We start from the raw sequence: 24,280 nt of genomic DNA, 5'->3' as shown, positions 1-24,280 counted from the left end.
CGAGAGGAGTGAAATTGGATTGCTATAAATGCACCATAAATTGGTTTCAATGAGGCAAAATAAATGTATTTTGCTGCCGTGGCCTCTGGATTGGCAGATGATGAGTTCTTAGCATTGGATAGAAAATTATAATGTCTGGTGCTCAAGTCCTTGCAGCTTGTGAGCTGTTTCTGCAAGAAACATCATTGGTCATTGCTTATGTGTAGCGTGATCCCTGATTGCTTTCGTTTGATTACATGAGTATCATCCTTTTGGGACTGGCTTCTGGGTGTTGCACAGTTTTTTTTGACGAACTCGGTTTATGTATTTCTGACAGCTTAAACTGCAGAGAAATTTTGAGGAACTTGATAGTGCATAACTGTTGATCTATCTTAGAAGTATATAAGGATGAACACAATTAGAAGACTTGCGTTATTTGTGTTCTTCCATTATTTGGTGATGCACTCTAATATGAAAGCTTGCTTATGACAGAAAGTTGTCCTTGGAATGAGTGTGCTAATCTTGTGATTTTCTGTGGTTGATCCTATACACTGATTTGTTATTACAGTGGTGGCGGCACTATGAAGGTTGAGCAATTACATATAGTGAGGCATTTCATGTGCTGCTGTCATTATGGCAGTTTGCCCCAACTAGAATTATAACTCATAAGAAAGTAATTACTCCCTCCGTTCCAATTTATGTAAACCTGTTTGACTGGACACGGAATTTAAGAAAAAATGAAAGACTTATAGAATTTGTGGTCCGAAACAAGTCAAAAAGTGGTCCAGAGTATTTGTGTGGTTAAGCTTCTCATTAAGGATAGAATTGAAAGTTTAAGTTAAATTGTTTCCAAATTTAGAAAGGGGTCATTCTTTTTTGAACGGACCAAAAAGGAAATAGGTTCACATAAACTGGAACGGAGGGAGTAGCAGTTTGTCAAATTTCCTATATGTGGCCCTTGCATAGTCTTAGTCTGTGATTGCCTTTAAAATGCATGCTATACATGATGGTAGATAGATACTTGGATGACGGTGGTGCCCGGGCAGCTTGTGCGCACCTCGGCTATTCCCACCGGGTATCTGCTACCTTGCTACCTCGACTAGAACAGGTGTTGTGTAACTTTGCCCACCGAGACTTAGGCAGATGTGAAGCCTAGTGCTTTGTCTCTGATGGGGTTTCTACTATGATTTTCAATTCTTCATGGTTTGCACCTACTTCATCGACCTTTAGGTCACATACTTGGATGCTCTAATAGTAAGGCTGGTAACTGTTGATTCTCTTCTGTATTCTCCTCCCTGCATTAACGGCTGCATTGTTCTCGTGAACTAAGCTTAGTAGTTGTTAGCCTATTTTCATTGGAAAACACATACATAAAGTTGCTGGTCTAATTTTCTCCTATAGAAGGAAAAAGGGCCCCAAGATTTTAACTTACTAATTAGTGGCAGCCAAGATTTTGAGGTAACCTTCACTTATAAAAGTTGCAGTGTGATCTGATCATTGAGTTAGAGTTTGATGTTGCACTCACAGACGGGCTTCAGCTGGGATGCAGAATATTTTTTGTTTGCATTTTCATGTTATTTCATAGATAGTTTTAAATTCCTGTAAATTAGTAATAATATTTATTTGCATCTTTCCTGATTAAAAAAAATTCCTGTAAATTCTTTTCTGGGCGGTATTGCTTGATGTTGCACTGGCTCTGATGTACTTGAATCTTATCAGTATACTTGTTCTTTTCCTAGTTGACTGGCTTTAATGGTGATCGTTATACAGAATCTAGATATCTTTTTGATGATAAAAAATGTGTGGGTAGTTATTTCATCGTCCTTTTTTATTCAAAGTAGCATCAATACACAATGCAACCATTTAAATTCGATATTTATGTAAGTAGCTCCTCCCACTCAACTAGAATGACTTGTACTAGAGGGGGAATATTCACCTGAATATGCAAAAATTTAATATGTAATCTATGCACATGAATTATACTCCTGCCTCCTAGGATGTTGTCTCCTAGGGTGTAACTCTTTCTATTTCAGTCTTTTTAAAAAAGAATGGCATCTTGCTATAATTAAAAATAATTGGATTCCATCATTATGTGTTATTCTTAATGACTACTCTAATGGTTACAGAAATGTTATGACATGTTTGAATTTATGAGTTCTAAAGGGTTTTATTTGTTTTTAATATTCTGATTTCATTTAAACACGTTACGTAAAATGAAATAGAGGGAATAAACGATATATTGAGTCCACTTGCCCAAAAGTAGACATTCATTGCTAAGTTAGAGAAACCCCAATCAAATGTACCAACAAGAACTCCCTTCTGAGGAGGTATTTGCTACATATCCCGTTTTGCTTTTGCTTTTGACTTGACACACAAAATGCAAGTTCTTTGTTGCAAGTTTTCCTTGATTTTCTTTGTGGGAAAAGGCGCTTAACTTGTTAATTTTTTTTTATCGGAAATATGAAGCACGAGAAAACTTGTAGCAAACAGAGAGCAAACTGTTTATCTGATCATAGGAAAAAAATCAAAAATATTAGCACCCAAGGGTCAAGGGTGTGGCCTAGTGATAGATAAGACGAGTGGTTGTGAATTTTGAAAAGCAAGTTTCATTCTAGTTAAATCCTAGTATAGACAAAAGACATTCAGTAAAACCTTGTCTTACCCTTTGCTTAGAAATTGAGGAAGGAAAGTAAAGGAAAAGAAAATGGAACGAGAGAAATGAAGAACAAAAAGAGATAAAAGAGATTTTGCTTTCCTTTTTCGATTAGTGGAAGAAACAAGGACAAATGTGGAAGATTATATTGAAAGGACAATTATAGATGGGCATATGAAAAAAAAGGACTCTCCGCAATCTGCATCTATTTTCTGCCAATCTTTTCCTTACAAACTGAAGAGGGGAAAATAATCCTCTTTTCCTTTGTCGTAACGCTTATTAAGTTCAGACAACAGATGGTGAAATTTCATTTGATTGGTGAAGTTTCTTACCTATATGTTTACCAAAGCAACTGCTGATATATCAAGATTATATATGCTGTGAGGAAAAGTAACCCAATGACACTGTTAGAAATAAAGAGTTTCTCCGCTTATAAATCAGGATTATAAGTTCTGTGCATTTGCGGTTTAATTTTTTTTTTTTATATCATCAAAGAGAGATCTTTACATAAATAATCAATTGGATTTATCGTTTACTTTTTCTAGTCGATATACATAGATTAATACATTGATTATATACAATAATATAGACATTATATACGAATTATACTTTTATCATACATTCATCGGTTTCTTTTGGTTTAAACATTTAAGTGAGCAGCTATTTAGGTTGATTCTTCTTTTTCATTAAAGACAACGACTAGTAAAAACCTTCTTTCATAGATAATCAGTAGTATTCCTCTCACTAGCTATTCTGAGTAAGAGGGGGAGGACTTGATGTGATTACTATTAGACCTCCAACCCCGAGAGACTCTACAATCATTATGAGCGCGGACTGCAATTCATCTGAGCTTAGTCTTCTCTTCTGAGATGATTGGAGGCTGGGGAAAGGGCACTCTTGAAGAATGGCCGATCTCGCGAGCGGGCGGATAGAAATGCCTATAGATGAGGTAAGCGACGGTAGCGAGGGAGAGGTTGGAACCGAAAAAGACCAGATTCCACACATATGAGACAGGCAGAAAGTATGAGACTTTTAAAAATGGGAAGCAATTCTATTACAGGTTAACAAAATACACTATCATAAGATATTTTTTATAGACTATAACCAAGATCCAAAGCATGCTTTGATTAGTGAGATATTAACTGAATATTGCGACTTTATAACAACAAGGATCCGTGGCGCAATGGTAGCGCGTCTGACTCCAGATCAGAAGGTTGCGTGTTCGATTCACGTCGGGTTCAAAACCGAAATTGTTCGGATCCTTCCTCTTTTGTTGCATCTAGTTTGTACTATGATTATGTTAAGAGGAGTGGATATTTGTGCTTTTTTAAAAGGTCTTTGACGAGTCCATAGCTATGGATGTTTTCAACCTTGTGTACTATATTAATTATATATTATATATATATATATATAAAAGATATCCTACAAACTCGGGCATAATCAGAAATTTCGTTAAGGGTTCAAGATTTAAATTTCTTATATATAATAAATCTTTTTGATGCTCTGAATTGTCATGCTCATAATTTGATGAGCCTAATACAACTTTAAACTAATTCATGAGGTGAGTATATATATATAAAATTTATATACACAATATAACTTTTCAACGAATTTTTTTCAACTGACCACCTTTCGCTTGGTACAACTCATTAGGAAATTTTCATCATTGAGTTACAGTGACGAACCCGAAATTTTATTCAAGCGGGTTCAAACATATACTAAAGTCCTCGGCATCATTAGACGGTAGAAGGGACACTGAATTAACAAATAGGGTCATCTTGCTCTCTTTATTTTGATTCTTAAAAATCTTAAAAGGAATTTTGTCGCCTACCTTTTTTTTTTTTGGTTTGCAATGTTAAAAAAAAAAAAAATTCCAAAACTTTAACGGCGGATCTATTTACCTTTATAAATTAACAATTTAATAAATCTTTAGAATTTTTTTACAAATTTTACCGTAACAAGCATCGATTTGATCTATATATTAAAATACTAAATTTTATTTATTTCATTTAACTTGTGCTAACTGTAAATAAAGAGCATTATAAATGAGCTATAAACTAAACAATATTAATTGTTTAATATAAAAGTTTTTCCAAATTATGAAAGATACTAATTGAAGTCAACAATAAAGGTAGAACAACAACAAGCAATGCAGATTGATAGCGAGGAAGCAATAGTTTAAAATATATGGACGGTTCCTACAAAAGGCTGCCAAATTTGGTTAGAATAATATTTGAAGGAAAAATAAAAAAACAGCTACAACTATACATTCAGATAAATTGTACTCATAATTTATGTATTTTGGGTCTCTTAAATATTCACCACAAAAGTTCCATTCTTAAACAGGAAAAAATGAAAAAGCACTGCATAGTTTTTTTTTTATAAAAAAATTGCTAAGATAGAATGTTAAAACTGGTGTACGGAAGCGTTTACGTGGCTTTCCTTGGTTTACGCATAGGTGAAAATAAAGAAATAGGAGGCTACAAATGCTATGGAAAAGAAAAAAAAGAAGGGAATGATGCAGGAGCACTTAATCGAACACACAATCATTAAAGGCGGAGTAAGAATTTCAAGTTTATGAGTTCAAGATTTTAATCGCCTTAAGTTACTTGGTTCTAAATTAATAATATATACATATTCAATGAATTTTGTAAGACAAATACAAGATTCGAACCAAAGCTACTGGGTCTGACAGAATCTGCTCTCGATACTCTAGCTCCGTCCTGACATCCATTAAGATATGTTGAACCCGACCGCTTGAACCATCCCACCAAGGCAATCCCCTTGTCAAGCGGATTCAACGCCTTTACCTTAAAATAATATTTTCTTATTTGAAAGATAATTTTCACATAAAAATTGATAAAAAAAATTACGAAGAGGGTTCAACAGTATTCCTATGAACCTACGTGGGTCCGTCCCTGCTGGGCTACTGAATTCACGTAAGTTCAAATTCACGTGAACTTACATGGTAGGTTCGCCCCTGCTTGCAAGAATATGTGAAATGTGTTTAATTAGATATCGTAACAATAATAAGAACATGGTAACATTTTCAAATCGTGCCTGCTATCTCCTAACTACCTTTTATTTTCATTAACTTCAAACCAACATCCTAACATAAGGTCAAAGTTGACATGACTCAAAATAGCAATAACTCCCTCTCAGCCTCTCTCACATGAACAGAAGTTATTTATGATAATGAGATGATAAATACTTGGTCAAGCAGCAACACGAATTCTCTCAATTGGTCAGATGAAGAATCGATTGACTAATGACATTATATCTTAATTAAACTTCTTTTTGTTGGGCATAATTACTTCAAAACTAAACTTGTTTAATTTATTATGAGTATATGCATAAACATTGTAGAAGTTTTAAACTATTAGATCACTAAAAGATATAAACCAAAAACCGACCATCAAAGATAAGATTAATTAACTTGAACAATAAAACATGTTATTACCTACTACGTACAACAAGTTAAGATATAACAATATTATAAAATATTTATATTGTCAATATTATTTATGAGTTCGGAGAGATCTGCATAAATATTTTGAGTTCTTCAAACTACCGTATGTTCCTTGGATGTTGAAGAGTTATTAGCCTACTAGAGTGAAGGACTGCAATTTATTTTGTTTATTTATATATAATGTGTGACAATCTGTTCTTAGAAGTTACTTCACCGAAACTAAAGTTTAAAATTTTTAATCCACTTTCTTCATCAGCATAATTCTTCTCAAGACAATGGAAAGGTCCGATTCAAGTTACACAGTCAACCAGTATAGATTTAACACCGTATTATGACAGTAAGACTTGAATCTAGGATTTCCTACCAGCTCTAATGACGTAGTAAAATGTGTGATCACCATTTTTCCGTAAAACGGTACAGTTGAATTTGTTACGTGATTTATTGACAAACAAACTGAGTTGATCAAAATGATAAACAAGTTAAATTAAAAATAATACTTAGCGTTAAAATCAAAGGAAATAGCAAGCCTGGCTCCGAGAGCAATGCTTCAGAGGACAGCAGTATGAGCAATATCCAAACAGAAAGTAGTTGTACAATTTTCTTGGGAGTAAAGTATATCATAAGTTTTGCCAGAGATTTCCTATCCTTACAATGATTGTAGAACTACTATTTATAGCTATACCTAGGAAACAAGATCCTAGGATCAAGCCTCCCTAAAATGACAATAATAGGTGTCATTGATGAATATGTAATAGTAGGCCATGAACGCCAAAATTCTCTGCAACGGCTGCCTATTTAGTACTGAGCAATATTCATCATTAAATGCCATTTGGTGACAAACATTCGTTTGCTTCGGTTGACTGCGTTCCCTTTGAGATCTACCCGATACCAACTGAAGTTGTTGTCCTCGGTCTTGATTTTCACTCGATTCATCTTCCGTTTGTCTCCGGTTCCATATGTCATGCAATCATTCGAATATTTAATATAAACTAATTTTACCCTTTACAAATAGTTCCCCTGCTTTCCGGTGGCACATCTTTGTATCATTAGAAAATTGGTGAAGATTCCTTTCTTGGCAGAAAATTTTCTGCACCCTTCTGAACAGATTCTGACGCTTGATAAGACGCACATCTCCTCGCATTTAATATCCCGAACACGTCTTACCCCACGATTCAGCAATATTTTTGCCGGTTCTCGAGGTAATTATGACCACGATTTTTGTCCGCCTATACCTTTACTTATATGCCTCATTCTTCTTCTTTAACTTCTAACAACTGCATAAGCTCTCTTACCCTCCTTGCACTTAACTTTGTTTTGCTTTCATCTCTCTCTGATCTTCTTTAAAAAACTCTATCATCTCCTTAGCGTTATGGCTTCTCCTACTAAATCTTCCAAGAACTCTGGTATTCTCTTTCGTGGAGGTCCGAAGAGAAGCAAAGATAAAGAAGTTAATATTGAGGCTGATCCTCCCACGGTGAGTACCATTATACCTAAACATCTGAACACCTCTTACGACTTCCAAGAGAAGTTCTCCACTTCAAACCCTCGAACTTAAACTGTTGGTAGATATCCTTCTTCTATTCGCCATTCTAGTATTTCTGTTGTGAAGGAGGATTATGACTGCCACGCCCTAAATATCATTGCTCCTGACCTGGTGGAGCGGGTGACTTGACCCCGCGATCTTGGAATTCTGCCACCGGTATCAAGTCTGCTTGGCATAAGTCGGCCCCTCTATGTGGTGAATGGTGTCTAGTCTACAACGGCTGTGCTTGGAAATGAGGGAGACCCTAACCCTGGCACATATGATGAACCTCTATTCCCCCAAAATCTTCCGTGGGGAATTAATAAACTTCAACAAGCGTGGCCACCATGCTTTGCTTACCATCATGGATGATGACAATGACCGTGGATGAATAGAGCGGTTTGTCGTCATTGCTACTAGGGATATCATCCCGGCCACAACTCCATCTTTCCCTGAATCCTGGAATCATTCATGTAAGTTCAAAATCTACCTCTTTCTCCGAAAAAGGTTGTTCCATGTCATTGCTAACCCTTTTACTTTTGTTATCTCAACTACTCGGTGGAAACCACCAAGGGTTGAAGGCCTGGACTAATGGGTTCAAAAGATTCTGGACATCACTACGCCAGAGACCCGCCGGTGGAAGGAGTTGGCCCATAAATACGGGTGGAGGGCCAAGAACCACAGTAAAATGACTCCTCCTTCATTCCACCATTGTACATAAGAAAACCTGCTAACCTTACCTTTTTGTTTGATCCAGGTCTTCTGCAGGGTTCTGTTTCCTGCTTTAAAGAGGAGGTTTTGGCTGATCCCGTAGAGACTGCGAGGTTGTTGAAGGAGGCTGTCACTCGGGGCGGTGCCCTCGAGTCTACTTTCGGTGCAGGTACTTCTTCTCGAAGTCCCTGGCTAGAGAACAGGCAACCAAAAATGCGGCGTTCTTCCTTAGCCTGGGGTAAAAATAAGAAAGTAAAGAAGGCCATGCCCGAGCCAACCGCAGCCATTGTGGTTATTGACGATGATGGAGAAGCTATGATGAAGAGGCTTCCCTCCAAAGGAGATAACGATCTTCATCAGCTCAACGAAATGCTCAATCTGGGGAGCTTAGAACCCCAACCGAGGGCGAGGTCCGAGCGCTCAAGGGAGAAATGGATTTAGCGGAAAATGCTGATTTTCCCTTTCCGGTACCAGTTGTTGCTTCTGGTCTAATGAGGTATGATACCGGGCCTTTTCTACATTTTGTTGGTGAGAAACCAATAAACATCACTGCCTCTGTCGCGGCTACTTCTCAACCTACAACACTATCAACTTCATCTCTCTCCACACCAGTTGTGCCTTCATCACCAGCAACTGCTACATCTCCTCCACCGGCCGCAGACGCCCGAGCAGAGGATGTACCTCTTCCCTATTCCCCTGACCATGGGAATTTGGGACAACACTATTCACCCCCTTCTGCAGATCCCCAAAGGAGGATGAGTGTCTCTCCCTCGGTCTCAAAGGAGTGTTACCTGCTGTCTAGGACGGTAGAGCTCGCCAACTACCTGAAGCCGCTGGCTTCAAAAAAAGATAAGAAGAAAATACACTCTCTTTCAGGGGAGTGTATGTTGAATAACGCCATGCACAATACAGCATCAGTACCATATTTGTTCTTTTACTACATGTTTCTATTCGTCTGTTACAACATGGTTTCTAACTTTGATATTTGTTTCGCAAGCCAACTTCCTCACTTCCGAGGGCCTTCAGAGATTGATTCTTGATAAAGAGGGACTTATGTCCGAGTGGAATCAAATGTTGGCCGAGAGGAATCAGCTCGATGTGCATCTCCCGGTGCTAGAAGCAAGGGCTGCTGAAGCGGCTGAGCTTGAGGCCTGGTTGTAACAGAGTGAGCAAGAGGTGATGGATCACAATCAAGAAGCCACTCAGATACATGCACAACTTCAGGATGCAAAGGCTAGGTGGGCTGAATCTCAAGATGCTGCTCTTGTTGCTACCGAGAGCGGGTCTGCCTCCATTGAATTAGCAAATAATTTGGAGGCAACTTTGAACTCCAAAGCTAAAGAGGCTACTGCTGCCGAGGAGAAACGAGCCCAGATGGAAGATTAGTATAAGAAGATCATGGATCAAAATAAGGTTCACATAACTACAATATGTGATCTCGATCTTAGCCTCAGTGCCCTGATATCTGAGCGGGATGGCCCTTTGACCGAGGTTGATAGGCTTAAAGCAAAACTTCAGCACCAAGGGGATTCCCTCATTATTGAAAAAACATACTCTATGTACCATATGTGGAGGAAAACCTTGGAAGAGGCCAAATCGGGTGTTTGATATCGCTGATGAGATCGCCAAGGCCCGAACGCTGGAGTTAACTACTCGAGAATGTCTCCCGGCTCAGCCTGATGCAACTGACTCTTTTAGTCCCGATTTCGAGTTTTTGGGAATCGAGGAGGAACTTGAAGAGAATGATGATGAAGGACAAGATCCTGCACCGACGGCAGATCCTCCTACTTCTCCCAGGGACGTAGATGCCCCTTTTCCCTGAGTTCCGGCGGCGATGAAGTTTAGCGTTTTTGCTTTCTTTTCTTTTGTTGTTTTCCTTTGTATCTTTGTATTGATGCCGCTTGGAATGTTTGATAAATAAAAAGGATATTTTGTTTAAGTATTGCGCAAAGTTCATTCTTTTTTGCGTCGAATTAAGTAAGGCTTCGGGTGTGTTTTCTTCCGATAGCTATTGGGTTCCGGGCATAAACTCTTCCAGATCCAACCCTTTACTATGAGGGTTTCAGAAGAGAGGGCTCTCTTATATTTATGGTGCTCTTGAAGAGGACGTCTCCAGTTCATTCCGACACTAGCATTTGAAGTTTTCAGTTAACTTTCAAATGATAAAATCAGTTCATCTTTTGGACAAGAAACAAGATAAAAATAAAAGGACTTCATTTTTATTCCTTCTATCTTAAAAGTACATAAGCATTCGTTTGCTAAAAAAAACAAAATTGCCAATACATGTTGCTAACTTGTACAACTTGTTTCTACGAGGCTAATCGTGTAGTCCCCGGTCCCGATGAGACATTATTATTCCCGGGTCTCGTAGTCACGATTTTTGTGGCAACCATGTTGCCGTATACCGTACTATTCCCCCAGTGTTTGAACGTGTAGTATGCCAATTGGAACACTGGAAGTCTTGCTCCTTTGAGGAAAAACATTTGTGAACGGTTGAATAGCCTTTGGTCCGATGGCAAGTTTTAATTCCCATTAGGAATTTGCCATCGAGTCAAAGACTATTTAACCATCCCGCAGTGGTTTGTTGTTTCAGTGCCTTGTAATTTAAAGGTCTTAACTTTGTTGATGACGTTTCCTTCATAGTATGCTTTCCGTTGCTGCCTCATTAAAAACCTTTCCAGAAAAACCTAATTTGGACAAAAACTGATCGAAGGGAAAAAAGTGCAGCACATACTTTCAGTATAAGCAGGATCCGTCAGCAGTAATACCTTTTGAGGTGAATCACATTCTAGTTGCTTGGCAATTTAACTCTATCTTGATTCTCCAGTTCGTATGATCCCTTCCCGGTGATAGCTGAAACCCGATATGGGCCTTCCCACATTGGGCCCAGCTTTCCAGCATTGATCTCCCGAGTGTTCTGAGTCACTTTCCTCAAAACCAAATCTCCCACTTTAAAATAACAGAGATTAGCCCTCCGGTTATAGTATATTTCCATCCTTTATTTCTAAGCCATCATTCTTATGTGCGCCAAGTCCCTGTGTTCATCTAGCAATTCCAGCTTGACCAGCCATGCCTCATTATTCGCATCTTCCTCCATTCGGAAGTAACGTAACGTTGGTTCTCCTACTTCTACCGGGATCAAAGCTTCTGCACCGTACACTATAGAGAAAGGTGCCTCTTCCATGCTTGATTTTATTGTCGTCCGGTACGCCCATAACACGCCCGGTAACTCTTCGGGCCACTTGCCTTTGGCTGCTACTAACCTCTTTTTGAGGTTCTGAATAATCACCTTGTTGGTTGAATCCGCCTGCCCATTAAGGCTCGAATGATATGGCGACGATGTAATCCTCTTGATCTTCAGGTCTTCAAGAATTTTTGTGACTTTGGAGCCTATGAACAGTGGCCCGTTATCACAGGAAATATACTTCGGTATTCCGAACCAGCAAATTATGTTTTTCCACAGGAAATCTACTACTTTGCGCTCACCGATCTTTTGTAAGGACCTGTTTTAACCCATTTAGTGAAGTAATCAGTTAAAACTCAAATAAATCTTACCTTTCTAGGACCTGGTGGCAGTGGCCCAACTATATCCATTCACCATTTCTTGAATGGCCACGGGGATAATACCGAATGCAGGAGTTCCGCTGGTTGGTACACAAACTGTGCGTGGCGCTGACACTTGTCACATTTTTGAACGAATGCCTTTGCATCTTGTTCCATCCGGGGCCAGTAGTATCCTGCTCTAACCATTTTTAGCACCAACGAATCTGCGCTGGAGTAATTCCCACAAATTCCTTCATGTACTTCTCTCATTACATAGTTTGCCTCCGAGGCTCCTAGACATCGGGCTAACGGGCCTTGGAATGATCTTCTATATAACTGTCCACCCAAGAGGATGTAGCGAGCCGCTTTGGTTCGCAGTGCCCGGGATGCCTTCTGGTCTTCGGGCAATTTGCCATGCTGAAGGTATTCGATGAATGTATTCCTCCAGTCCCAGACTAAGTTGGTTGTGTTTACTTCATAATATCCATCCACATCTAGTACTGAATGCATAAGTTGAATGAAAGTACCGCAGTCAGATCCTTTTATCTCCGTGGACGACCCCAAATTGGCAACGTATCTGTTCTCTTCCCTCGGGATGTGTGTGATTGACCATTCCCTGAATCATGCAGGCAAAGTTTGAACTTTAATCACGTGTTATTGCATGCGCTCCTCCTTTGTCTCGAAAATTTCATATACTTGGTTTACTACCAGTTGGGAATTACATTTGATTTCGATGACCTCAGAGACAAGTCCCCGGGACAACTCAAGTCCTGCAATCAAAGCCTCATACTCGGCTTCATTGTTAGTCAACGGAACAATTTTTATAGCCTATCTCAGGGTTTCCCCCGAAGGCGTGATTAGGACCACCCCGAGCCCGGACCCTTTCACATTGGAAGCCCCGTTTGTGAACAAGGTCCAAACTCCTAATGTCCGTCATCGCTTCTTTTGCGGCCAAAGGCAGTAACCCGAGATTGAAATCGGCCACAAAGTCGGCCAAAACTTGTGATTTGATCGCAGTCCTAGGTTTATATTCAATATTAAATTCACTAATTTCCACTTCCCATTTGGCCAACCGACCCGACAACTCAGGTTTGTGAAGGACATTTCGCAGGGGAAAGGTTGTCACGACGGCTATCGGATGACATTGAAAATAAGGCCTAAGATTTCGATAAGCGACTACGAGAGCTAAGGCTAGTTTTTCGAGGTGTGGATAACGAGTTTCCGATCCTGACAAAATTTTGCTAACATAATAGATAGGAGATTGCGTACCTTCGCCCTCCCGGACTAGAACGACACTTATTGCTACTTTCGAGACCGCCAAGTATATCAGCAATTGTTAGTCTTCCCCCGATTTTGACAGTAGCGAAGGGCTTGAAAGATAATATTTCAGGTCGTTTAAGACCTGTTGGCAATCTGGAGTCCATTCTAAGTTCTTCTTCTTCAGAAGTGATGATATTTTTCTGAAGATCGAGAAATGAACTTGCTTAGAGTGGACAATCTCCTGGTTAGCCTTTGGACTTGTTTCACGTTTGTCAGCTGGTGCAGGATGTCCTCGATGGCTTTGATCTTATCGGGATTTACCTCGATTCCCCTTTGTGAAACAAAGAAACCCAAGAACTTACTAGAGCTAACCCTGAACGCGCATTTTTCGGGGTTGAGTTTCATATTATGCTTGCTCAGGATATCGAATGTCTCCTTGAGGTATTTTAAATGGCCACATGCATTCAAAGACTTGAGCAACATGTCATCTATGTAGACTTCCATTGTTTTACCTATTTGTTTCTCTAACATCTTGTTCACGAGCCTCCAATAAGTGGCTCAGGTATTTTTAAGCCCGAAGGGCATTACGTTGTAACAATATGTGTCAATGTTCGTTATGAACGAAGTCTTTCCTGATCCTCCGGGTTCATCTTAATTTGATTGTACCTGAAATAGGCATTGAGAAAACTCATCAACTCGTGTCCAGCCGTTGCATCAATCATTTGATCAATGTTTGGCAGTGGTAACAAGTCTTTCGGGCTCGCCTTATTCAAGTCTTTGTGATCTACGCACATTCAAAATTTGTTATTATTTTTTGGAACTACAACTACGTTAGCTAGCCAGTTGGGATACTTTACCTCCCGGATTAAATCGATGTCAAGTAATTACGTTACCTCTTTCTTAACAAACCTGTTTCTCACCTCGGCTATTGGGCTTTTTTTTTCGCCTCACCGGAGGGATGCTTGGGTCCAAGCTTAGTTTATACATGGCCACCTCTAGCGGGATACCTGTCATATCCTAATGATAAGTTGATAGTACGGCCTTCATCTCATGTAACCGGGGTCTACCGAGAATTATGTTGCAGCCCATGTCTCCTTCCACCACTTCAAATAAGGTGCTTTTCGTGACCCATTCGACGTTCGTGGGTAGCAAGATCTCCCCTTGGGTTATCATACTTGCCAGATTGAGCCCAGCGATGAGCTTTGTCACCAGAATGATACTTCCAATTAATTTGGCTTTTCCAGCACTCTCCATTGAATGATGTTGGATGAACTTCCTAGGTCAACCAAAACACGTTTAATCTTGAAATCTAGAACGTTAAGAGAAATTAACAGGGCATCGTTGTGCGATAGGATAAGTCCATCGACGTCTTCTTTTGTGAAGGTGATGTCATCTTTGGTGACTTCCCGGAGTCTCTTGCTGTGAGTCACTAACACCTTCGTCTTCTTGGCCGCTGAGAAAGTTACACTGTTAGTCTCATTCCCCCCGAAAATCATGTTGATAGTTAGTCGAGGAGGGTCTTCCCCTATCTTTGAGGGTTCTACGTGGTCTCGGCTGTGGCATAATTGTTCTTTGCCCGGTTGCTCAAGAACTCCCTGAGATGGCCATCCTTCAACAGTGTTTCCACCTCCTCGCGCAGATGCCTGCAGTCCCTAGTTCGGTGGCCATGAGTCTCATGATGTTCGCACCATAAGTTAGGATGATCTGATTGGCTTCGGGAATCGTGCCTCTTTAATATTCCTCATTGCTGATACCAACTCCACGATGCTATCTTTGAAATTATACTCTGACAGCCTGGGATAAGTGGAATCCCGGGAACCCGATACCTCTTTGTCCTACAACGACCTGTTATTTCAGCCTCGGTTAATTCTTCTATCGGTGGCGAACGTATCGGCGGACCGGAACCCGTTGCTGCCGCATCCTTCGGCTCTCTCGTACGACAAGAATCGATCCTTAGAAGATCGTCGATCTGCATTAAAATTATCTTTGAATTTATCACTGTTCTTTTCTCGATCCCGACCCTTGGTTGATGTCGGGAACCCGAGCTGATAATCCTCTATCCTTATCTTTGATTCATAACGGTTATGGATATCCGCCCATGTGGTTGCTAGGAACTTGAGCATGCTTTCTTTCAACTTCCGGGAGGCGTTAGAGCTCCTCGAGTTCAAACCCTTAGTGAATGCCTCAGCTTCCAATTCATCTGGCACGGCCGGTAACATCATCCTTTATTTCTGGAACCTTATCACGAACTCACACAGCAATTCAGACTCTCATTGCGAAATTCTGAATATGTCCACCTTAAGGGCGTGGACCTTCCTGGCCCCGACATGGGCCTTGATGAAAGAATCTGCGAGCATTTCAAAAGAATCAATTGAATGTTCGGGTAAAAGCGATTACCATGTCAAGGCCCCTTTCGTGAGGTTTTCTCCGAATTTCTTCAGTAGAACCGACTCAATCTCATGTTGGGCTAAGACATTTCCTTTCACTACCGCCGTATAAGTTGTGATATGGTCCTGGGGGTCAGAAGTCCTATCATATTTCGGTATGTCCGACATTTTGAACCGTTTCAGAATCAATTCTGGTGTTGCGCTCGGTTTAAACGTCAATTAGGTGAACTTCTTCAAGTCCGGTCCCTTCAACACTGGTGGTGCACCCAAAATTTGGTCCATTCGAGCATGGAACTCTTTCGCGTTCTGATTCATCCGTTCGTTCATTTCTCTTATGAATCTCGTGAGTTCGATTTTGAAGGGATTGTTGCCGTTGTCGTTACCGGATCCGCTACCAGTCCCCCTAGCTCTGTTGAAGCCGACCTTACCCCTCGGGGTGTTATTATCAACTCTTTGAGCCGCTTGATTTGCGGGAACACCGGGAGTAGTTGGGCCTCTTCCGTTTGCGTTGTTGGAAGCGCCTGGTAATACATGCTTTAATTCCGTCATGAACTGGTCCTGCCTTGAAAGATGGCCCATGATGGATTTTTGTTGCTCTCTCAAGATCCTTACTATTTTTGCAACATGCTCGTCCTCAGTGTCATCGGGCGTCGTTTCCCTCACATGTCAGGGATATTGTCCGCCATGGACTGGAGTTGCTACGTCCCCCTCGTTACGGGTATCGCTGATTGAATCCTCATGTTGAGGCAGATTTTCGTGTGCCTCAATGTTGTGCGTGATGTTGACATCGTTAGCTGCCATTTTTTTTTATTTTTTCTATGAACAAAGAATCAAACAAGTTAGTGATAGATGCAAGGATCAACTTAATTATTCAACTGTCTAAGCCCTACGGTGGGCGCCAAACTATTTTTCCGTAAAGGTACAGTTGAATTTGTTACGTGGTTTATAGACAAGCAAAATGATTTGATCCAAAATGATAAACAAGTTAAATGAAAAACTTAGCGTTACAATCAAAGGAAATAGCAAGCCTGGCTCCGGGAGCAATGCTTCCTAGGACAATAGTATGGGCAATATCCAAACAGAAAGTAAAGTTGTATTATTTTTTTGGAGTAAAGTATAGCATAAGTTTTGTGAGAGATTTCCTATGTCCTTACAATGGTTGTTGGAATTACTATTTATAGCTATACCTATGAAACAAGATCCTAGGATCAAACCCCCCTTAAATGATAATAATGAGGGCCATTGATGAATATGTAACGGCAGGCCATGAATGCCAAATTTCTCTGCAATGACTGCATATTTAATACTGAAGAATATTCTTCATTAAATGCTATCCGGTGACAAACATTCGTTTGCTTTCGTTGACTACGTTCCCTTCGGGATCTACCCGATACCAACCGAAGTTGTTGTCCTCGGTCTTGGTTTTTACTCGATTCATCTTTCGTCTGACTACGGTTCCACATGTCATGCAATCATTCGAACATTTAATATAAATTAATTTTACCCTATACAACCACACACTATTATTTAATTACATTTTCATACATGGGCAAAACTAACCGTCATGCGATAAAAAGAAGAAATCTCTATGCTCATTGTCCACGTAAATGTTATTCAATTTATCATTTATCATCAATAATATAATTCGTACAATTTGAGATCTCATGAAATAAAATATAAACTCAAGGTTATTACATATAAGTAGACGGTAGAGAGAATAAAACCACGACACATAATGCGGCTTTCGTGAGCTTTTATACAATTGGACTGAACCAACTAATAGGACCAATAAATATAAATGCTAGCTACTAAGTGATTAAACCTACATAAATGTAGTTCATTTCTAGAATACCACGTTGCTCATCAGACGCACAGCCAAGTTATCAACTTTATGAGTTTTAAATTTTAAAACGAGAACTTCAAGTGCTAACATCGATATTTTAGATTTGATGTATGTACATATTTAATAAACTTATTAATACAAATACATTGTTGGAACAAAAGCAACTAAATTCGACCGAATCTGATACACAAGTAATTAACATCTACTTTCGCCCTTGTTCCTCACAAAGGTAGATGCGTATATATGGAGATACATATATAATAAGTACGTAGTACTCTAGAAAGAGGAGAAACAATCATTTTCAGAAGAGTTTGAATCATCACAAGGATAATGGTTGTGTCTACCTTCATAGGTTGTTATTACCATACGACAATCTTCTGAAAGTCGTTCAACTCTCTTCTTTACTCGACAATTGCTATGTGTACATCTGTAATAACTCCTGCAATATATTAATTTGTTTAGGAAATCTAATAGCAGGAATATAATGTTAATAAAAGTACACGGTATCTTTGCTAATAAAAGTACCCCATAAAATTAATGAAAATGCGTACAAGTTGGCAAAAAACGTACACAGTGCTGCAACAACTAAATACTCAATCCGTTTCAATTTATGTGAATCTATTTTCTTTTTAGTCCGTGCCAAAAAGAATTACTCCTTTCCTTATTTGGAAACAATTTACCTTTATGCAATGATTTATGGCCACACAAAATATATGTGTCTCATTTTACACCACAAATTCAAAAATACTAATTAATATCTTCAATTAATTAATTACTTACCTAGTTAGTGGGTTCTATTAGATGTCTCATAAAGAGAAGTCAATTTCAGACATATACGCATTACATAGGTTGCTGAAGTAACTAAATGAGCTAGGACTGAAACCAATTCAATTTTAAACTAAAACTCATAATCTTTCCATGGTTGGTACTCTCTTATACCCATTGGGTCAGAAAACAAAACGAAGAGCGACAAAGAGCTTATTTTTGCAATTATATCTTTTAGCAGAAAAATTAAAGGGAATTTATTACTCGGAAATTTATACGAAGCTTCGTGCAATAAATCCAACCCTTTGAAACGTTAAGGAGTATAAGCATAAGCTTATTCTTGATATATCAAAATATTGTTAGAATAAAGCCTAAGGAGTAGATAATATCTAGCAAACTCAATTAAAGATATGATACTTATTTATGGAGGTAATCCTATTATCAATGTGGAAGCAATCTTTGAACATTCACGGTATTAGGATATACAGAAGTCCTTGGTATTAGGAGTTTTACGTAGCTTATAAAAATGGAATTCAACCGCGGTGCGTATTGAAAATATAATTGAGTAAACAAAAATGTACCATCTTGAACTTTTAGATGAGATTATGCGATGATCAACAAGCACAATTTGTGTTGCATTTGAATGCATGACTACATCTTGGTTAAATAGAAAATATTTAGTTTGACTTTTATTTTTCAAACCGACTATTTTGGTGGCTGGTTTTAGTTGTTAGAGAGAGCAGAAACGAGACCCACCCCCTTAACCACACCCCCCTCCCGAAAAAAAGAAGAAAAGAATAAAAAGGAAAAAGAAAAAGCCCTTTGTTTGCCCAAAGGATAACTAGGTGGAAATTTGGCTAGCTATTTCAAAGAGGGACTCAAGTTTAATGTATGCATTTCAAATTTCCATTTGGGTAATTATGCAACGTCTCAGTATACCCTGATGTAGTATGTTATTTCAAGTGAAATTTGCAAGTCTCAACAAGTCAAATTATATGCTACTAATTAATAGTCTTTCATTATCCCGTATGATTGATTGAACTCGTGATTACATATTTCTAAAATTTCCAGTATGGAAGAGAACTATAAATGTTTAATTCCTCATAAGAAGCTAATTGGAACTGTTCAATTTTGTGAAGGGAATTGATCTTTACCGTTAAAGGAAGTAGGGGATGTGTTATTTCTTTAGCAACAATAATACTCCATTTCTTATATACTAATGACAAATTTGTTTTTATAAGTATATTATCTTTTCCGAACTTCTTCTCTTATGCATTAAAAAAAGTTTCAGAAGAACCTTAAAGAAAATTAGCAACGCTATAGCAATAACCTATCGATTTGTTTGGATAAGAATGTGCGGAGATGTTAGTGCCAAATTATTTTCAGAAATAATCAAGACTTTGTATGGTGAATGTTGTACTTAGTTTAGAAAATAGTTATGGATTGAATTTAGATTTGCTGAGAGTGTAAACAATTTATTCATACTATATCAATATAAATTAATCTGTTGTAACAGGTCGTATGATTTATTATCTTGGTAATTAGTTCCAACAGACTATAACATACTTGTAGTTATAAAAACTCTTTTCCACTACCAATGTGGAAAAATAAAAAGTCAATGTTTGCTAGGGTAAAGAAGTAAAGGTCATTACCTTGGATGAAGGCTATTCTTGACAACTTTTTGACCATATTTTCTCCATTTGTAACCATCATCAAGAACATCAATATCACTCCTAGTTTGGAAACAAAATCTTGGCTCTCTCAACTTTCTTCTCACTTTCACCTTCCCTTTCTCTGAGGGTGAACTCCTCCACCTACATATTTAATTTGAAAACACGTTCTAATTAATATTCGAGTGAGCTTAATTTTGAAAATTTTATTCTAGAACAAAATAAGTCATATGTTGAAAAATATAGTTGTGAATTATGCATAGTGGATCTAGCACTAGTCCTTAGACTGCAATACATCACAAATCACACACCACAAAATAGTATATTACAAGAGATCATAGCATGACGCAACCTTTAGATTTTGATATAAAGCACAAAGAAGTTTCTCCTGTGTAGTGAAAAAAAAGTGTGCGCGCGCAGAGAGAGTAGGTTTAGTTCTATTGAGCGCGCGCGGAGAGAGAGAGTAGGTTTAGTTCTATTGAGCGCGCGGAGAGAGAGAGTAGGTTTAGTTCTATTGAGCGCGCGGAGAGAGAGATTATGTTTAGTTCTATTGAGTGCCTTAACAACACTGTCTGGCATTGGCTCAGCTGCTAGTCCTTGTTTGGTTCGTGAACAAGATTATGCTGGAATATATTATCAAAATTATAATATTTGGATAAATAATATCCGAATTATTTAATTGATATTTATAATTTATTTGATTCATTGTATTAAAATAAAATATGTATAATGCATACTTAAAACATGTGTTTGGTTTTAAACAAGATAAACTTTTGTTTCCAATATTAATATTGACCTTCTTAGTACGTGTAATCCTCAGAAAATGGCTTTACAACAGACAATTTTATCATTTTACTTGTTTTATCCAAGTATAGCTAATCCTTAGATTTTTATCTCATATTAGATGTGGACAACATATATAACAAGATTCCAGTATAGAATCATATCATATTACTTAACCAGAGAACAAAAATCCAATCAAACAAAATACGTATAAAGCAATATCGAATTTTATACCAGGATTATATTTTTATAATTACGGTATCAAAATGAGCCCAAGATTGAGATTATAATTAAGGCTGAACCACTACAAAATACAAAAGCTTTTGCTTCCTACTACCAGATTTCAGCTTTTTCAAACAGTTATTCTTATCGAGTTCGCTAAGAATCCCAGTGATTCTTCCCCTTAAACGGGCTCTTTAGTGACTTCAGATCTTAGATAATTAAACCGAAAAAACAAGACATCTTCTCAGAGAGATTTTTTTTTGCTTTTGGGAATTCTCTTGATCGTAGAGATTGAAAGATGATTTTACTTTCATTTTAAATAATTCCTAAAGAGAGAGAGAGAGAGAGAGTACCACGAATTGTTACCATCGCTGGCATTTCCGCTGCAATTTTGGTCAATAATTGCCTTGGGATCCAGTGTTTCAACCTATATCAAGTTGATCACATAATTAAACAAAGAAAATACTAACAAAAAATATCATTTGAAATAAATTCAAAAATCAAAAAACAAAAAACAAAAATCCTAAAGGAGTTGATAACATCTACTATGTTAGTAAATATTAATGTTGACAAGAGGCGCATAACATTTGAAACGAGTGGGTGTACCAGTATTTGTGAAATAGAAACTTCGTGTGTGTTCAATTTTCATTGTTTCCCTCCCCTTTCCCAAAACCCCAATGCAATAGAAAACACAATTTAAGAAGAATTCTTTTTTTTACCACCAAAGCTTATAGTTTAGATCCAAAAAACCTACCTGGTCGTTATTCCAGGAAGACCTATTGACAAGTTCACTGTGATAAAACCCTAGCGAACTGCTACCGTTATTGGTGGCAGCAGCTAGGGTAGTACAGGTGGCGGTTGGTGGCGCCGCGCTGGTGCTGGCGGCGCCATCAGGAATATGAGAAGAGTGTGAAAGAGGAGAAGTTAAAAAACTCATGACTTGATTTTGATGATCTTCAAAGTGATGTACAAATCCCATTTCATGGATATTAACATGAGGAGTTGAGAAGGTGGAAACTTGTAAATCATAATTGTTGTGTAATACCCTTTCTTGATGATCTCCTTCCATTGTCTTTTATTTCAAGGTTTGAACATGTGACCTTTAAATTATTGCTCTACCCCGCATTGAAGATAAGAACTGATCTAATATTTCTTTGATCATTTGAACATCTTTCATATTTTCATCATCAATGACATGTTTTCGTACAACATGGTGGGCTTTTTAATCTGGAAAAAATGGAGAAAATATCTTTCCTTCTCTTATATTTGTCTGTTGCCAATACACAGTACAAGAGAGATGGAGAGAGATGATATAAAGTGAAGTTGTGGAATATTGAGGTCTTGTTAAGCATTAGATAGAATTTGAAAAAGATCGACGCTATAAGGCCAGAGCTTTTTAAACCTACAAAGTCTTAGAAATTATTTAGTCTTTCAGAATATTTCTGTAAATCCATCAAAGGTTTCTATTAAAAAGGAGTAGTAAAAGATTGCAATAATGCGACAGGAGTTTATAGATACTTTTCGACGTTTTACATTGTTAGAATTACTTATTTCCATGTTAACACCACATATTTAGTCTGTAAGATAATGAGATTAACTTGTATGCACTGATAATGAAAACACTTTTACACTATCCAGTTATTTATAAGATAATTACAGTTGTCCATAATAAGTGAATCAGTTTTAAAAACAAATACTTGCTATAACATATTAATTAATTACGCTGATCGTACAAAAAAGTTTCATTGTTAGTGTATAAGTTAAATCCTTAACTAATATACAGGTCGGAAAAGTAAAACTTCATTACAATTAATATGTGATATTCTTGCGTCTCCTTATTATTTACTAGAGGATTAGGTAAAACTTATGCTCGCGGCTTCTGCTAACCCTTAATCAACAATAAATTTATTTTCTTAAAAGGAACTAATTAAGCTCAGCTTTATGTTTCAAGAAGTTAGTTCTAATAGCTTGTTTGGCTCAAATTTTGGAAGTTAAAAGTGCTTAGTTTTATTTAAAATATATTTATTTTAGAGAGTTGAGGTGTTTGGTCAAATTTTTAGGAAAGGAATAAAAGTTGTTGAGTAGTGGCAGAAGCTCTTATTCAGAAGCTGAAAAAGATATCTTTTCCCGGAAACGCTTTTAAAACCTTGGTCAAGCACAAATTGTTGTTCCACTGTTAGCAAAAGTATTTTTCAAATGAATTAGTCAAACAAGATTGTTAGTCTTCAAAAAAAAAATCAAAGACCAAAAACACTTGTTAAAATAAGTATTTTTTAAAAGCTTAGCTAAAAAATTCAATATCCGATATGTGTTTTCAGTCAACAGTAAAAATCTTTTTAAGATGGTTTCTAACATGTCAAACTCTTTGTTGATCTCTTGTACTCTAAGTTTCTAATTCATACCCCCTTTGTTCTAATTTATGTGATATTTTTCGCTTTTCGAGATTCAAACTATTTAATTTTGACCGTACATTTGGACATAGAAATTTTGAATTTTACGAAATAAAATTTATATTTTTCGAATCTACGTAAAAAGTAGTATAAGTCATAATAATTAATAATTTAAAAGGCATATAAAAATATTGCAGTCAAAGAATAATTCGTTTGACTCTTGAAACAAACACCTTCATATAAATTTGACGCAAGAAGTATAATCTAGTATATTCTTTTTTGTCATGCCACTTTCTCTTTGGTGTTTATAAGTAGCTAGACCCTAAAAATTGATTTCCAAGATCAATCTTCAAAATACGTACAGTTACTTATAATTAAACGTTAAGAAAATTGAAGTGCTGAACTGACTTGTTTGGCTTCCGGTGGAGTTTGACAGTTACAATTACTTCGAAACTAAGTATGCCATTTTGTTTTGCAACCGTTTTCATTTTTTGTGGCTTTTTTCTTAATCTGTTAAAAAATATATTTAAAAATAGTTTAATTTTAAATTTCTCAATTTATCCTTAATGAGATAATTTATAGTCACACAAATATTTATAATTTGTTTCATCTTTCTTATGTTTCTTGCAAGTCAAATATCATCACACAAAATGGGATAACGGGAGTAATTTTTTGATTTGATTACAAATGTTAGTATGGTACTTAATTGAGGCTACAAACAATAGTTTGCTCCCATCATTATCACAGAAAAAATATGACAAGTATCAAAACCACGAGGGAGGTATTTAGAGCAACTGATAGAAGAGATAGAACGTTTTTGGTCATTTTTGAATTTGTTTTTAATGACAGTATGTGTACAAGGTATCTTTTTGTTTAACCTACATGAAGCACTAAACGACAGGATTGCATTATTAACCATTTATTCGTTAAAGTTAATATTAGCCGCTGGTATTATGAAAAACAAATCACTCAATGTTCTTAATTAATATTAACTGCAGATAACCTGGAAAACAAAACGAGTAAATGGCTAATATCTGAACGTGTAATAAAAATTACACCGTAAGTAATGACAAGGACTAAATT

General features: G+C 37.4%; 2 protein-coding genes and 1 non-coding gene across 3 annotated transcripts; 1 reads left to right on the top strand and 2 right to left on the bottom strand.

Annotated features, from left to right (window-relative positions):
- Positions 1-3,801: 3,801 nt before the first annotated feature.
- TRNAW-CCA (transfer RNA tryptophan (anticodon CCA)) lies at positions 3,802-3,873 on the top strand. The gene has a single exon. It is a non-coding gene; the product is annotated as a tRNA-Trp (tRNA).
- Positions 3,874-11,338: 7,465 nt separating this feature from the next.
- LOC142177121 (uncharacterized) lies at positions 11,339-14,391 on the bottom strand. The gene is made up of 4 exons (XM_075245586.1): positions 14,317-14,391; positions 13,147-13,337; positions 11,933-12,493; positions 11,339-11,837 (listed from the first exon to the last, which is right to left on the bottom strand). Exons 1-4 carry the CDS (start codon positions 14,389-14,391, stop codon positions 11,339-11,341), a joined length of 1,326 nt encoding a protein of 441 aa, XP_075101687.1.
- Positions 14,392-17,442: 3,051 nt separating this feature from the next.
- On the bottom strand, positions 17,443-22,268 carry LOC107804748 (putative WRKY transcription factor 26). The gene is made up of 4 exons (XM_016628675.2): positions 21,562-22,268; positions 21,161-21,234; positions 19,785-19,946; positions 17,443-17,806 (listed from the first exon to the last, which is right to left on the bottom strand). The coding sequence occupies exons 1-4, from the start codon at positions 21,874-21,876 to the stop codon at positions 17,644-17,646; spliced, it is 714 nt and encodes a 237-aa protein (XP_016484161.1). The 5' UTR covers positions 21,877-22,268; the 3' UTR covers positions 17,443-17,643.
- Between the last annotated feature and the right edge of the window lie 2,012 nt (positions 22,269-24,280).

Source organism: Nicotiana tabacum, chromosome 23, assembly GCF_000715075.1.
Source record: "Nicotiana tabacum cultivar K326 chromosome 23, ASM71507v2, whole genome shotgun sequence".
Classification (NCBI taxonomy): domain Eukaryota; kingdom Viridiplantae; phylum Streptophyta; class Magnoliopsida; order Solanales; family Solanaceae; genus Nicotiana; species Nicotiana tabacum.
The sequence above is the reverse complement of the archived record's forward strand: the minus strand, read 5'-3'. Positions and strand labels throughout refer to the sequence as shown.

Coding starts and splice junctions, on each gene's coding strand:
- LOC142177121 (XM_075245586.1), bottom strand. CDS start 14,391: ATGGAGAGTGCTGGAAAAGCCAAATTAATTGGAAGTATCATTCTGGTG. Junction 13,338..14,316: donor TCATCGCTGGGCTCAATCTG/GCAAGTATGATA, acceptor CTCGATCTTCAG/AAAAATATCATCACTTCTGA. Junction 11,838..11,932: donor CCGTGGCCATTCAAGAAATG/GTGAATGGATAT, acceptor GGGTTAAAACAG/GTCCTTACAAAAGATCGGTG.
- LOC107804748 (XM_016628675.2), bottom strand. CDS start 21,876: ATGGAAGGAGATCATCAAGAAAGGGTATTACACAACAATTATGATTTA. Junction 21,235..21,561: donor CTTCCTGGAATAACGACCAG/GTAGGTTTTTTG, acceptor AACTTGATATAG/GTTGAAACACTGGATCCCAA. Junction 17,807..19,784: donor AAGAATAGCCTTCATCCAAG/GTAATGACCTTT, acceptor AATATATTGCAG/GAGTTATTACAGATGTACAC.